We start from the raw sequence: 15,116 nt of genomic DNA on the forward strand, positions 1-15,116 counted from the left end.
TTCTTAATTATTTCTGTTACCTCTTCTAGGTATTTCTCAAGATCACTAGGTTAGTATCTGATACATTACTAGGTGTTCAATTAAGAAAGCTTTATTTTATTTTGGTGATAGAGCTGGAATTAGAATCCAGCTTTCCTCCCATGAAATCTCCTTCTCTTTCCATTATACCACACATGCTTTCCACATGTGCCCAAAGCTGACATTTCAAAGGGTTTGGAAGCAGTTCATAGTGTGAATTATTGTTCTCTATTTCCCCTTTCTCTCGCATTTTTTGTAGCCATACAAAAATATACAAGTTTAAATCTGCTATTATATGAATGCTGAAATGATAAGTAGGCTAAGGGAAAATAAAGAAAAAAATTTTTTAAAGCTTGCAATGTTTTATATCTCATAACAAATATAAATGGCCCATATTTCACACTTAAATAATGTATGTAAAGTAGGACATGAGTTTATGGGCATTTTTAGCATGTTTACTTTGTTTTTAAATAGCTCCAGTTAAAATGCTAAATATGAAGCAGTGATTTCCAGATGTAATTTTTTTTATGCTTTAAGGAGCTCACGTTGAAGGAGAGGCGCAGTAAAAGAAAGGATAAACACTCATAGATTTTTTTTTTTGTCATTTGTGTTTTAAATTTTATTGTGGTATAAATATAGATAGCAAAGTACACAATACTTAAATGTATAACGATGAGTTTTTACAAATATATATAATGTATATATAGTAATCACCACACAGATTAATATACAGAATATTTCAATACCTCAGAAATTTCCTTAATACCCCTTTTTTTGTCACTTGCACTCCTGCAAGAGGTAATCACTATTCTGACTTCTGTTATATATTGGTTTGTCTGTTTTCAAAGTGCATATACATGAAATCATACAGTACTGTCTTGTGTCTGGCTTCTTTCACTCCTCATTATGTCTATAAGATTCCTCTATATTGTTTTTTGTAGCAGTTGTTAATTTTTTCTTTGTAGTATTCTATGATATAAATAAAGCATAATTTATGTATCTATTTGCCTGTTGATAGAGATTTGTTATTTATAATTTTTTACTATTATGACTAGAGCTGTCAAAAACATTCTTATACTTGTCTTTTGGTGAATATGTGCACTCATTTTCTTGGACTATAAGGTTTTATAGTTTATAAAAGTTCAAAACCTTTTAATTGAAATAGCCAGAATGCCAAGACTGCCTCATAAGCAATTTTCAAGTCTAAGTGAATATTACCTCTTTGATTTTATAATAGAAGCTGGGTAAAATTCCAATGACTTTACAGCCACTTTAGGGTCGTATCATATACCTCTTCTATGATGCAAGAGTTATGGGTATTATACATTCAGTGATTCAGTAAATAGCAAGGTGCCATGCTAGGTGCTAGAGATACCTCTGTAAAAGGCAGTCATACACCCTGCTTTCACCCATGAACAAACAAGTCATTTGACATAATGTACAGAGTGCAATGATAAAAGAAATGAGAACTAGCAGAGGAGTACTTAGAATGAAGCATCTCACCTAAATCTGGGTAGTAATGGGAGACATCTTGTAGGAAATGACATCTAAACTGCATCCGAAATACTGAATTGGAATTAGCCAGGTGAAAGAGGTGTGGTGAGGCTGGTGACGTGAGCTGGGCACTGAGAGATTTTAGGCACTTTTTAAGGCTTGTAGACTTGAGAAATTGAAAGTAGCTGGGTAAGCAGAGGGAACCATTGAAGGTTATCTTTTTATTATAGAACACCTCAAATGTATAAAGAATAGAATGAATCCTCGTATACACATCCCACAGTTTCAGCAGTTACCAACTCATGGCCAATCTTATTAAGACCACGTCCACTATCCGTAGTGGATTATTTTGAAGCAGATTTGAGATATATCATATCATATCATTGAAGATTTATGGCAGGAGAGTGACATGATCAGTTTTGTGTTTTAGAAATTACACATACCTGGTAATTCCAAATTACCTTTAAAATGCCTACACCATAGTTTAGTTGTTTTTCATTTGCTGCCATTTATACATAGACAGTTACCTTTCTGCATGTACTATTTGTAGTAGTTTGCACTTTTTCAAACTATAGTGTTTTGGAAGTATGATTAAATGTTAAAATTGTTTTATGTATTCATCTTTCCATGTGTATCGGTTGGTTTATTTGCATTTTAAAATACTATTAATGAATATTTTGGTTTCTATCTATAAAATGTCATAATCAATATAAAAGTCAGTTTGTTTCTAGGATTCAGCCTCCATAATAGCAAAGATACTAGTATTTGGAAAGAAATTAGATTTATAGTTTTACTATGAATCTTTTTTACAGATTCAAGTTGAGGAATTGTTTTGTGGCTTGAGTTTTGTTACTATCTATGTATGAAAATTTGGTTTTTTGTTTGTTTGTTTACTTAGTGTTTACTTTGTTGGTAAGAATTAATATAGACTGGCTGGGCACAGTGGCTTGTGCCTGTAATCCCGGTATTTTGGGAGGCCAAGACAGGCAGATCACTTGAGGTCAGGAGTTTGAGACCAGTCTGGCCAACGTGGTGAAACCCCCATCTCCATAAAAATACAAAAATTAGTCGGACGTGATGGCGTGTGCCTGTAATCCCAGCTACTGGGAGGCTGAGGCACGAGAATCGCTTGAACCTGGGAGGTGGAGGTTGCAGTGAGCTGAGATCGTGCCAGTGCACTCCAGTCTGGGTGACAGAGTGAGACCCTGTCTCAAAAAAAAAAAAAATATATAGATAGATAGATGGCTTTTTAAAAAATATTTATTTTTTTCAGATTAGGAAAAACATTTGTATTAAATATGACCAACAGTACTAGTTTTGAATAAAATGTTTTATACAGATAAGTTTAAAAAAATAGTATGACCCCAATCCAAAAGAAGGACAGTGACACAAACAGGCAAAGTATGCAAGCAATATAACAGGCAGGGAAAATTCAACTTCACTAGTCATCAAAGAAAGTAAAATTTTAGACCTATTAAGCTGGCAAAAAAACCAACTAAAATTCCACCACCAACATTAGTAAAGTTATAGTAAACTAATCTGCTGATTCGCTGCTAAAGATGATCTAAATTGGTGCAGCCCTTGTGCAAAGCATCATAGCGATACAGGTCAAAATTCATGAGCATGGTAATTTCTGTAGACCAGAAATCTCACTCTTAAGTAAGCCCCATATCAAGAATAAAATTCAACCGAAGAATAACTTCATGCTTAAAAATGCTTATTGCCAAGGTATCGGCAAGCAATCAAATGCCCAGCTCTATGTGAATTATTTATGATATAAAATAACTTGATCAAATGAAAATACAGCCATGAAATGTATAATATTTAAGTACAAAATACAAATTGTGGTATGCACACCAACTAAAATTTCTGAAAATACATAAGCACAGGAAAGGGAACAATACAATAAAGAAAAAAGTTATGATTCAAAAGCAGAAATGTTTAATTATTTGATACTGATACAGTATTTTTTAACTTAAAATGAGACAGATCCTTATGTGCCTTTTGAGGTTTCCCTTTGAGCCACATGCCTGTATTATCTATTGAAAGAATTATTTTTTAGAAATAAAAATAAAAAAAGAATAATGTGGCCGGATGTGGTGGGTGGCTCACACCTGTAATCCCAGCACTTTGGGAGGCCGAGGCGGGTGGATCACGAGGTCAGGAGATCGAGACCATCCTGGCTAACACGTTGAAACCCCGTCTCCACTAAAAATACAAAAAATTAGCTGGGCGTGGTGGCGGGCGCCTGTAGTCCCAGCTACTTGGGAGGCTGAGGCAGGAGAATGGTGTGAATCCAGGAAGTGGAGCTTGCAGTGAGCCGAGATGGTGCCATTGCACTCCAGCCTGGGCGACAGAGCGAGACTCCATCTCAAAAAAAAAAAAAAAAAAAAAAATTTAAGAACTGTATGCATAGGGACAAGCCATAAGCTGCACCAACTGGATCCTAGATCCTCTTTCCCCAAGGGCAGCCCATTCTTGGTTCTTAGATTGCTTTTATTTTAAAACTATAGCTGTCTATGAGCCACTAAGTTAAAAATACCTTCCTGTAAGTCGAGTGTTTCTTAGAGCATTTTAGTTCAATTCCTTTTTTTGAAGAAAGTTTAGTAGACGGTAACTATTGCAGTACTTTGGGATAGCACTGTATTTATTCATGCATTAATTTTGTGAGAATCAGAGATTTTAAGAGGTTTGCAAACTTCGGCTGCTGATAATGGTTCTTACATTTTTAAAGGAATGTTAAATGAAGAAGAATTCGCAACAGAAACCATATATGGCCTGCAAATGTAAAATATTTACTATCTGGGCCTTTATAGAAAAATTTTTCAAGCGCTTGTCTAAATGAATATAACATAAATCCTTGGCATATGCTTTTTTTCTTTTGAAAATCTTTCTGTAAGATTTGTTTTAGAATGATATTTGAAAATTAAAATTTTCCTTCTATAGAGAAGATGGTGAATTAGAAGATGGTGAAATAGACGATGCAGGATTTGAAGAAATACAAGAAAAAGAAGCAAAAGAGAATGAAAAGCAGAAAAGTGAGAAAGCCTACAGAAAATCAAGAAAAAAACATAAGAAAGAGAGAGAGAAGAAAAAATCCAAAAGGAGAAAACGTGAGAAACATAAGGTTAGTTAGAATCTACTTTTTATTCTTTTGATAAATTTTTATGAAATATAAAATACTGAAAATTAGACAGTAGAAGTCATTATTTTATTATAAAACATATGGATTAGATATATTCATTTATGTGATTAAACTTTCTAAACAAAGATTATATGAATTATCTTAGAGATTTAAAAAGTAATTAAGTTAAATCTTTTTTTTTTTTTTTTTTTGAGATAGGGTCTATTGCCCAGGCTTGAGTGTAGTGGCACAATTTTGGCTCACTGCAGCCTCGACTTCCCAGGCTTAGGTGATCCCCCACTCAGCCTCCTGAGTAGCTGGAACTACAGGTGCACGCCACCACATCTGGCTAATTTTTTATTTTTAGTAGAGACAGGGTTTCGCCATGTTGCCCAGGCTGGGCTCAAACTGCTGGGCTCAAGTGATCTGCCGACCATGGCCTCCCAAATTGCTAGGTTTACAGGTGTGAGCCACCACGCTGGGCTTCAAGTTAAATTTTAATGCAGATTGAAATAAATAATATTTTAATTGATGGAAGATTGTATACATGGATATTGGAAGGTTAAGGAAAGAGAGTTTCATTCTCTACAGATACAGATTAGCAGCATTGGCATTGTCCATCTATTTATTTACTTATTCATTTAGATGTATGATCGAGTGCTTACTATGGAAACCTTTATGCTGTATGCTGAGGGTTATAGTAGAGAGTGAAATAGTTGGCTCTTAAAGAGATTACATTGCAATGGGAAGGAGAGAGGCAACACACAAATGAAAAACAAATGCTATCAAAAAAACAACAGGGTACTGGATGGAGAATTATGTGGATTTGGGGTAGGGAAGAAGGGGAACCTATGCTGACTGAGAAATCATGGACAAGTTGGCAGCAATGGAGGAGCAGGTTTTGAAATTCCCTGAATTTCCTCCATTAAAATCACATCAATTAGGATAACACAACCGAAACCCATTGACAACATCTACAAAAAAAGGAAGAAACAAGTTATCTCTAATAAACCTAAAAAATACAAATGACTGGGGCCAAATGATAGACAGCAACAAGACCAGTGTAGCAACAGCATCAGTACAAATGAAGCAGAGGGAAAATAAAGGGACTTCCAGAAACCAAGTTGCCAACAGATATTCACCTCAAATGGTCAATGCCCAGCACGGAAACCTCATGGGCCTGAGAACAGCAACAGAAACTGGGAGGGGGCTGTGCTATCACCAGTTCATGCATGAATGTAAGGTGACCACAGAAATTGGATGGTGCCGAAAAGATCTGGACCTGATGAACCCCAAATACAAATCAACCAAATTCCTTTTTATGACAGAGTCCCACACTGAGAAGGTAACTGCTGGAAGTAAAATCTACATTGAGAAACAGGCATATAGGGCCAAGGAAAGAAATAGTCAGATAACAAATGGGGGAAGGAAGCAGAAGAGGCATAGCTCAGAAAATAGCCATATTTTTGAATACTTCATGCTAACAACAGAAGAGGTAACCCTAGAGCTATGAAGCTAGGAAAGCTTTATTGGCCCATTCCATCCATTTTTTTCACATTAGAAGCAAGATAGGACTATGGTCACATTCCATAGTTGTTATTGTAAGATAAAAGAGAATGGAGAGTAAGTCTTCCAGAAAAGAAAGCATGCCCACAAAGCATATGAAAAATTTAACCTAATATTTTAAAATGACAAAAAATTAAGAAAACAATATAAGCTATGATCAAACAGCATAGAATAACAAAACAAAACAAAACAAAAAGGAAGTACTTAATAAAGTTATGAGCAGAAGTGAATGAATTAGAATGAAAACCAATAGTTTTTTTAAAAAGATCAACAACATATATATCATTGACCAAACTTATCAATAATAAAAAGGAAAAGAAAAATAAATGTATATATGCTGAGGGTGAAATAACTATCAGAAAGGAAATTAAAATCATAAGAAATTTATGTATATAATTTTATGAAAATAAATATTAAAAGCAAGATGAAATGGAAAATTTTCTAGAAAAGTACTGCCTAACAAAATTAATTCTAGAGAGTCAAAAATTCTGAGACTTTTTGGAGTTTGTAATCTACCCTACCAAGAAACACAAGGACCAAATCTTTTCAGAGTATAATTGTATTAGTATTTTTCAGGTGAAAGGTTTTCCTTAGAGTTGGAGCTGACTTCTGATGGTGACTGAGCAAACTTGGCTTTTAAATAGACACTATTTATTTAAAATCCTAGCCAAGAATGATTAGATACTTAAAGTTGAAGCATTTGACAGCATAATTTTAAAAATATTTCTTTATATCACCTATCAAATCAACAAAGACAAAAGCAATAAAATCATAAAAACCAAACTCCACACCGTTTAGGAACAAGATGGAGGAAAGCAATTTGTCTTTCCTAAGATAACAATTCAGGATGGGTTAGAGAAAAACAGAGCCTTCCCTTGTAAGAGCATCAGAGTTCAATCATTTCAGCAAATTTTTACTGAGTTTGTACTAGATCTAGGTGCTGGGTCTGCAACGATAGTAATACACAGAGCCAGTGTTTTCATTGCTAAGAAATGTAAGAACTGTTTACAGAGAATGCTCAACTCGGGAAGGTAATCATTCTGACCAGATGGAGGAGATTTGGTCCCATTTTTTTGAAATTGTATTAATACTTGAAAAAGCTTACTCTTGATATCAATTATCATTATACTTGACATCAATAATCATTATCAATTACTTATGCTTTTCATTTCAGTTTTGTTCAATTTTGTGGGCCAGATTTATTTTATTTTTGTAATTTGTAATGTTTTGGTATCTTTTAGTTTTAGGGTACTCGTGCAATAGAATAAGAACTCCAAAGCCATTTTAGGTAAAAACAAATTAATACATACTCTACTCATGTTCTATGACCTTTTTTGGTGATCTAGGAGCCAATTTTACTTTCTTTAGGTTTAGCTTAGATGTAGATCATTTTAGAGCACAGGGGCAGAATATTTCTGTTTAGGTCAAAGGGATGATGAGGAAAATGTCATAGAGTCTCTGAGCAGAGAGGAAACCTCAGCGAAGTTGGAATGGTGGTGGCCTTTGGGGCAAGAATTTTTCAGTAGTACTTCAGAGTCTCCTGGAATAATATAATCTACTGATTGGTACCTCTGGCTGAAACATGCTTATCTAATTACTAGTTAAATTTTCTTCCTTTTGCAAATGTAACATATTTGTCTTTCCCCTCCCTTCAGCATAATTCCCCATCTAGTGATGATAGTTCGGACTACAGCCTTGATTCAGATGTTGAACATACAGAAAGTTCCCATAAAAAAAGAACTGGTTTCTACAGGGATTATGACATTCCATTTACTCAGGTATTGCCATTTTTTTGTTTTGTGATAAAACATAGGTAGCATAAAATGTACCATTTTAACCCTTTTAACTGTACAATTCAGTGGTATTAAGTATATTCACAGTGTTGTTCAATCATCACCACTTATCCATTTCTAGAAATTCTTGATCATTCCAAACAGAAACTCAGCACCTATTAAGCAATAACACCTCGTTTTCCCCTGCCCCCAGCCCCTGAAAACCACTATTCTATTTTCTGTTTCTGTGGATTTGCCTATTCTAGGTATTTCATGTAAGTGGAATCATACAGTGTTTGTCCTTTTGTATCTGGCTTATTTCACTTACCATATTTTAAAAGTTCACCCAAGCTGTAGCATGTGTCAGAATTTCATTCCTTTTTAAGGCTGAATAATATTCCATTGTATGTATATATCACATTTTGTTTATCCATTCATCTGTTGACGGACACGTGGGTGTTCATGAAAAAAAGCTTCTACCTTTTGCTATTGTGAATCATGCTGCTTATGAACATGGGTATTCAAAAATCTTTTTAAGACTTCTTTCAGTTTATTGGGGTATATATTTAGAGTAGAATTGCTAGATCATATGGTGATTCTATGTCCAACTGTCTGAGGAACCATGAGACTGTTTTCCACAGTGGCTGTACTATTTTACATTATTTACAATATTTACATATTATTTACATTACAATCATGTAAGTATAAAAATACATTTACATTATTTACATAATGCCTGAGGGTTTCAATTTCTCTACATCCTTGCCAACATGTGTTTTTTTTTCTTTGTTTTCTTTTGGAAACAGAAAATGAGTATGAAGTGGCATCTCATTGTGGTTTTGAGTATTGCCCTTTTAAGAGAAAAATTAAACTTTCAATTTTATTCTTTCTGGTATTTTATCAGACATAGGCTATAAATTTGAAATCTTTGAACATAAAGAATACATAATGTATTAGTTTGCTAGAGCTAACACAACAAAATTTTACAGACTGGGTGGCTTAAGCAATAGAAATGTATTTTCTCACAGTCTGGAGTCTAGAAGCCCCAGATCAAGGTGCCAGCAGGGTTGGTTTCTTTTGAGGGCTGTAAGGGAAGGATCTGTGCTAGGCTTCTCTCCTTGGTTTGTCACTGGCCTCCTTCTCACTGCTTTGTCCCTACATGGTCATCTCTCTGTGCGCAGGAACCGCTGGTGTCTCTCTGTGTCCAAATTTCCTCTTGTTGTAGGGACATCAGTCAAACTGGATTAGAGCCCACTTTAAACAGCCTCATTCTAATCTAGTCACCTCTTTAAAGGCCCTGTCTCCAAATATACAGTATTTTGTGCTAGGCAAGTAATGGTGTTTCTCAGAGTCGCTAAGAAGTATTTGGATCAGTGTGCTCTTATCTGAAAAGCCCCAGAGTTTCTGAGTTCTTGTTTTTGACAGTCTGTCACTGTTCTGGTCTACAAGAGCACTATTTTTTCTCCTAATTTGGTGTTCCTAATCTCTTGTGAGTTTAGAAACCAAAATACTATTTTTGTTAGAGTTATTTCTATAGTCTGATTCACTGTTGCCGTCTTTATAGTTGAGATTGCTAAGTGACCATTAAATAAATGAGGTTTTATTAAAATATCTTCTTTTAAAATTTGAAAAGAATTATACACTAGTTAATAATTTTATCTAGTTAGGTAAGTATCAGAATGTTTATAAGGTCAATATGTCCAGTGATTTTAGAGTCAGTGGTTGTTGCTATTTCTCAGAACATTTTATAACTATTCATTAAAAATATTTTTACCACAAATGACAAAACTTTTAATTCAGCAATACTGATATGTAGTTAGATTTATTCTTTATAAATATTCAAAAGTCATTTGGAGACTCTTACAATGAATGAAAAGATGCTAAGGATGGGCATTATTATTTCAGGTAAGAAGACATTTGAAAATGTCGAGTAATGAGACAGGTTCTGGATTCATAAGTTGTCACTGAAAGTAACCCCAAAGAGGAAGTTTCAAATATTTAAAATAGTGACAGCATTATTGTAATAAGTACATAGCCTTCTATGTGGCCACTGTGGGAGGCAAGATCAATTTGTATGTATAAACCATAATGCAGTTGTTTTAGGTATCTCACATTTTTTAAACATTATGTAGTTATTTATTGTTAATAAATATGTATTGTTAATACTACGCTGACTATTATATATCCCTGTAGACATACTGTTATTATTTTTGCTTCAAAAAAATCAGTTAAAGAAATTAAGAAAAAGGATGGTCTTTTATATTTATCTACATTTCATTTCCAGTGTTCTTCACTTTTTTTGTAGATCTGAGTTTTAATATGATACAATTTTCTTTTAGCCAGATGCACTGCATCGTTTAGCCTTTGCTTAGCATATCTTATAGCACAGGTTTGCTATCAAATTCTCTCAGCTTTTATTTATTGGGCCAATGTGTTTATTTTATCCTCATTTTTTATAACTTTTCATTTTGTCATTATTTCAGGCTTACAAAAAAGTTGCAAGAATGGTGCAGAGAACTCCTGTATATCTTTCATCCAGATTCCCCAGTTAACATTTTACCACATATGCTTTACCTAATCTTTCTTCTCTAGTCTTCTCTTCCCTTCAGAGAGATCTAATTTGCCTTTATTTATTTATTTATTTATTTATTTATTTATTTATTTATTTGAGACAGAGTCTTGCTCTGCTACCCAGGCTAGAGTGTAATTTGCCTTTAAACCCATCTATTAAGTAGTTTTCATATGTAGAAATTTGGTTCTTTAAAATCTTCTGAGTCATTTTTATAGTTTCAAGTTTGCTGCTGAAATGCTCATATTGTCTTTTACTTGAAAATAGCAGACTTCAGATACAAATTTCTATATCTGAAGTCTGTATTTCTTTTTTTTTTTTTGAAACGGAGTCTCACTTTATTGCCAAGGCTGGAGTGCAGTTGCGTGATCTTGGCTCACTGCAACCTCCACTTCCCAAGTTCAAGCGATTCTCTTGCCTCAGCCTCCCAAGTAGCTGGGACTACAGGCGTACGCCACCACACTTGGCTAATTTTTGTAGTTTTAGTAGAGACGGGGTTTCACCATGTTGGCCAGGCTGGTCTCGAACTCCTGACCTCAGGTGATCTGCCCACCTCTGCCTCCCAAAGTGCTGGGATTATAGGCGTGAGCCACCGTGCACGGCCTGAAGTCTGTATTTCTATTGCCTGTTATTTTTTGCTGGTTCTTTTTCATGTGATCCTATCTCTTCATAAGCCTATTTTTGTTTTCATTTTTTTCTGTTCTGTGCTGAGCATTTTGTAGAAATAACTTTAGGCCTAGGATGATGTTCTTTTCCTTCAGAAAGGATTTTTACTTACTTCTGCCAGATTTCTGGTGACCCTTACAAACTTTATTCCAATTTCAGGATTTGAGACTTCTGAGCCACTCAGATTCCTGAAGGCTGGGCTGCAGTCTCTGATTCGCATTTTGAGATCTCCTTATAATTGAGGATGGGGGTTACTAAGCTTCCACCTTTTCCAGACTCTGGACTCCACCTTTTGTTTCCATAGACAACAGAGACAGTCTAAAGTGCTCTTGGATCTTTCACCTGGTTCTTCCTGATGGGGTGATACTCTTGGAGTAAATGCAGCTCCAAATGCTGCCCACTTTTCAGGATTTTCATCTCCATGGGTATTGGTCTAGTAATCCTTCACTAATTTGTTAGCTGTCTGATGTCTACAAACAGATTTAAGAAAAATATTTTGTCTATCTTTTCTACTTTTTTTAAGAGAGACAACTAGTCTGAATTACCCAGTCTGCTATTTACAAGAAGAGAAAGTTCAATACCATTTCTTCCATATATATATTTTAGAGTTGACTCACTGAGAATTAAGATTATATCCTAACTACATCTAAAAATCCCTTTTTCTTAGATAACAAGTATCTGCTATGTAACTTCTACAATTACAGGGCAAAATTTGAATATACTGTTAACCCCTCAGCAGTTAAATTAGAGAACTTAATTTAGCTTCCTTTTTCCTCATCTTTTTTCAGGGCTTCCTTTTCCTTTATTTGTTTCCAGTGATTGCTGTGGGGCCTGTTTTTGTTTTACAGAAACCAAATCTATCCCTACAGACATTCTAGCAGTTTGTATAGCCAAATAATCAGTCGGCAAAGTGATTAGAAAAGCTATCTATTTTTGTGGAATTTATTGTCTTTTTCATTTATCTTCTCTCAGTTGGACTTGAAAAAATACTTGCTAGACCCTTGCCCATGAGTGCATTTTGTTCATCCCAATGGTGACTATATGAACCATAAGGAATATATGAACCACTCTAGAAAAGCAGGGCTACTCTGTAACCCTTCATTTGTTTCATGCTTCCTGGAAAACTCACACAACATGGTGTGAATGCGAATGTGAAGGACCTTAGCAGTCCACACTGGAAGTCTTTAACCACAGAAGGAGCCCTGGGATGGAATGTGCATTCTTAGGGGACTATTAAGAATATTTACAGGTGGGAATCTAGGGAGGAGGTAAATGAAAATTTAGGGATAATTCTACTTAAGGTAGGAACACAGAGATTATTTTGATAAAACTATGCCAATCATAGAACTGAATTAATGTTAAGAATTTAAAACTTTTATGAGAAGCATCTAATCTCCAGAGAAAAATTTATACTCATCTATTAACAAAGTAATCTTCAATCGTAAAGTGTTGAAATATATCAAGTATTAATATAGTCACAGTTTTAATAAAAGGAAATATAACCGTCATTTAACTAGTTAATTTAATCTTCAACTTAATCTAAGCAATTATTTTTTGTTTTGCTTTAGTTTTCATAGTGGCTTTTAAAAAATGTCAGAAACACTGTGTTTTGGCTACAATCGTAAATTCCCTTTTGAACTTCTGAAGTGCTAGACTAAGAATGGAGTTTATAAACTTTAAAAAGTACTACTTAAAACAAATCAAAAATATGATACAGTGTTTTTAAAATTTAAAATTGATGAGTGAATTGGTTTTCTTGATTAGTTATGCATTTTTTCTCTATTTTATACTTAGAAAGATCTAATACTTCATTGCATTTCATTAAATACGTAGTCTCATATTGGTATTTTGCCAGAGTAGTATTTTATTTTATTTATTTATTTATTTTGAGACAGGGTCTCACTGTGTCACCCAGGCTGGAGTGCAGTGGTGCGATCTTGGCTCACTGCAACTTCCTTTCACCTCCTGGGTTCAAGCAGTTCTCCCGCCTCAGACTCCCGAGTAGCTGAGACTACAGGTGTACGCCACCACATTCAGCTCATTTTTGTATTTTTTGGTAGAGACGGGGTTTCACCATGTTGGCCAGGCTCTTCTCGAACTCCTGACTTCAAGTGATCCACCTGCCTCGGCCTCCCAAAGTGCTGGGATTACAGGCGTGAGCCACAGTGTCCAGCCAGAGTAGTATTTTAATATCACATTTAAAATGCACTAAGTTGGCCAGGCTCAGTGGTTCACACCTGTAATCCCAGCACTTTGGGAGGCTGAGGCGGGCAGATCACGAGGTCAGGAGTTCGAGACCAGCCTGACCAACATAGTGAAACCCCATCTCTACTAAATATACAAAAATTAGCCAGGCATGGTGGTGTGCTCCTGTAGTCCCAGCTATTTGGGAGGCTGAGGCAGGAGAATCGTTTGAACCCAAGAGGCAGAGGTCGCAGTGAGCCAAGATCATGCTACTGCACTCCAGCCTGGGCAACAGAGCGAGACTCTGTCTCAAAATAAATAAATAAATAAATAAATAAAATAAAATGCACTAAGCTAAAGATGAATTAGTTGGTTTGGATTTGTCTAGATCCTTAAGTTGTAATTATGTGCAATTTTTTCTCGCTTTACTAAAAAAAATGGACAGAGGATACAATAGAACTAATAAAAATATTTCAGTGAATAGAGACAGACCTGAATACTGTCATTTAATAAACTTCTAGTACTAAAGTGTATTCTTTTTTTTCACATGCTTTAGTAAGGAAGCAATAAAATTAATAATGTTTGTTGTAATAAACAGTTTCTAATAAGCAACTTATTCACTAGATGTTTTTCACTATTAGGGAAAGCTCTGTTTTTTCTATTAGACCCTTGATATAGACATTTTCTTTTTATAAAATTTTCCACACATACCGTTTTTTATTAAATATAATGTAATTTGAGAATTTTCCAGTGTTAGGAGAAATAGTATGTTTTACCACACTCCTCCACCCCAAGCTATTTAACTGTCTTTTCCCTATTTTCAAAAAGGCCTCCTTTTCATTTTTTGGAGAAAAATTTATGTATGATGGTGTGTATTTTTACTTTTTTCTGTGTGTGAGATACTGAGACATAGAACATAGAAAGCAAAGGCTAAAGCATAAAGATTACAATATTTAATTATCTCAGGGTAACATTTAGGCTTTTGAAGTTAGTGTTAAGTAGTATCATAGATAAGTACTAATCAAGAGTTAGAACTAATAACTATCTTTTCTCCTTTCTCCGAACTTGCTGAGGGGAAAAGGATGTCCTGTGCTACTGTCAATTGCTGTATATAATTGAAAAATCCTGATAATGATTGTCCATTTTCACTTAGCGTGGACATTTATCAGGAAGCTACATGACATCAAAGAAGGGTCAACATAACAAAAAATTTAAAAGTAAAGAATATGATGAGTACAGCACCTACAGTGATGACAACTTCGGTAACTACAGTGATGACAACTTTGGTAACTACGGTCAGGAAACAGAGGAAGATTTTGCCAATCAGCTGAAACAATACAGGCAAGCTAAAGAAACCTCAAATATTGCTTTAGGGTCATCATTTTCTAAAGAATCAGGGAAAAAACAGAGAATGAAAGGAGTTCAGCAAGGTAAGTTTGAAATTACAGTCTGTCTTAGAATGTGAGAACCTTATTAAAACAGGCAGCTATGGAGTAAAAACTTAGAAACTTATCCCCGCTCAAGATTAGCTTATTCTTGTAGAACCTAAATTCATTTTCTTTTATTTTGTAGACCTTGAGAACAGAATCTACAAATATTTCAATCTGTATGATACATGAATATTTCAGTTGGAAAGATATTCTAATGATTTAAAAATACATAAAAATGCAATACAACTTTCTTATATTTTTCCCCTTGCTTCTGTATCATGTCAGTATACAGT

General features: G+C 34.7%; 1 protein-coding gene across 1 annotated transcript in view; it reads left to right on the forward strand.

The window, feature by feature from the left end:
• ZC3H6 (zinc finger CCCH-type containing 6) overlaps nt 1-15,116 on the forward strand; it is a 58,683-nt gene that overhangs the window by 19,724 nt on the left and 23,843 nt on the right. The window contains exons 2-4 of the mRNA XM_024242802.3: nt 4,459-4,639; nt 7,858-7,980; nt 14,547-14,823. Coding sequence (XP_024098570.2) covers nt 4,459-4,639; nt 7,858-7,980; nt 14,547-14,823 — 581 coding nt within the window. The remainder of the gene's footprint in view (nt 1-4,458; nt 4,640-7,857; nt 7,981-14,546; nt 14,824-15,116) is intronic.

This window comes from Pongo abelii, chromosome 12, assembly GCF_028885655.2.
Source record: "Pongo abelii isolate AG06213 chromosome 12, NHGRI_mPonAbe1-v2.0_pri, whole genome shotgun sequence".
Lineage (NCBI taxonomy): Eukaryota > Metazoa > Chordata > Mammalia > Primates > Hominidae > Pongo > Pongo abelii.